Source organism: Marmota marmota, unplaced genomic scaffold (genome assembly GCF_001458135.2).
Source record: "Marmota marmota marmota unplaced genomic scaffold, marMar, whole genome shotgun sequence".
Lineage (NCBI taxonomy): Eukaryota > Metazoa > Chordata > Mammalia > Rodentia > Sciuridae > Marmota > Marmota marmota.
This window is the reverse complement of record NW_026000185.1, coordinates 26,873,902-26,875,291: the sequence shown is the minus strand read 5'-3', so window position 1 is coordinate 26,875,291 and position 1,390 is coordinate 26,873,902. Positions and strand designations below refer to the sequence as shown.

General features: G+C 59.1%; 1 protein-coding gene across 1 annotated transcript in view; it reads left to right on the top strand.

Annotated features, from left to right (window-relative positions):
• Positions 1-1,173, top strand: part of Clip2 (CAP-Gly domain containing linker protein 2) — a 45,045-nt gene extending 43,872 nt beyond the window's left edge. The window contains exons 14-15 of the mRNA XM_048790085.1: positions 631-815; positions 1,001-1,173. Coding sequence (XP_048646042.1) covers positions 631-815; positions 1,001-1,158 — 343 coding nt within the window. The 3' untranslated portion in view covers positions 1,159-1,173. The remainder of the gene's footprint in view (positions 1-630; positions 816-1,000) is intronic.
• The last annotated feature ends 217 nt before the right edge of the window (positions 1,174-1,390 follow it).

Genomic DNA, 1,390 nt, shown 5'->3' with positions numbered 1-1,390 from the left:
TCCCTCCTCCCTCCTCCCCTCCCCTCCCCCTCCCTCTCCCCCTCCCCTGTGCTGGGTTGGAGCCTAGAGCCTCATGCATACTGGACAAGCTGCCCACCCCTGAGCCACACCCCAGACCTTTCTCTCTCTCTCTCTCTCTCTCTCTCACTTGCTTTTTCAAAATAACTTAGGGTGGGGGCTGGGGCTCAGTGGCAAAACCCTTGCCTCACATGTGTGGGGCACTGGGTTCCATCCTCAGCACCACATAAATAAGTGAAATACAGGTTATGTGTCCATCTACTACAAAACGATTTCAAAAGTAACTTTTAAAACATTGCAGGAGGGGCTGGGGATGTGGCTCAAGCGGTAGCGCGCTCGCGTGGCATGCATGCGGCCCTGGTTCGATCCTCAGCACCACATACAAGCAAAGATGTTGTGTCCGCTGAAAACTAAAAAATAAATATTAAAAAAAATTCTCTCTCTTTAAAAAAAAAAAAAAAAACATTGCAGGAATGGCCAAGTCCTCTTGACCTTGCCATGCCCAGGTCCTGGCCCCCATGCAGCTGGTGCCCCCAAGGGTGGTGGGTCTCCAGCGCTCAGCCCATGGCAGAGGGGGAGCTGACGACTGCTCTGTGCTCTCACCCCGCCCAGGAGCCTAAACGAGCTGCGGGTGCTGCTGCTGGAGGCCAGCCGCCACTCCCCGGGGCCCGAGAGGGACCTGAGCCGCGAGGTGCACAAGGCTGAGTGGCGGATCAAGGAGCAGAAACTCAAGGAGGACATCCGGGGCCTTCGTGAGAAGCTGACCGGGCTGGTACGTGGGCACAGCGGGCAGCAGGGTGGGGTAGGGCTGCCCTGCTGCCGGGCTGTGGAGCCTGGTGACCTCTGGTGAGGTTTAAAAAAGTCACAGTGAAGTTTGGAAAGTCACAGGCAGGGTCAGCAGCAGGGCCTGTGGAGGGACTGGGCAGCCCCTATAGGAGACCTTGCACCTGGCTGGGTGCATCTGACCTGTGAAGAGGCCCAGGGCTGGCAGAGGTGGTGAGCTCCCCGTGCAGGGAGGTAATCAGCCTGGAACCAGAGCTCCTTGCTGAGGATCCTGCCCTGAGGATCCACGCACACACGTCCATCTCAGAAGGAGAGGCGGCCTCAGTCTCCTTCAGCCGAGAGCTTCTGGGGCCCTGAGATTCCTTCTCGTTGTCTGGTCAGCTTTTCATCTCTGTGACCAGAACACCTGACAGGGTCAGCCTCGAGGAGGAAGAGTTGACCTGGGGCTCCTGGTTTCGGAGGTCTTCGTCCACCGCTGGCCTGCTCCAGGGCTGGGGCCCAGGGAGGCAGAGCATCACGGCGGGAGGGCGCGGAGGGGCAGCGCTGCCCTGCTCCCAGCAGCCAGGGAGCAGATTGGGAAGGGAGCCCT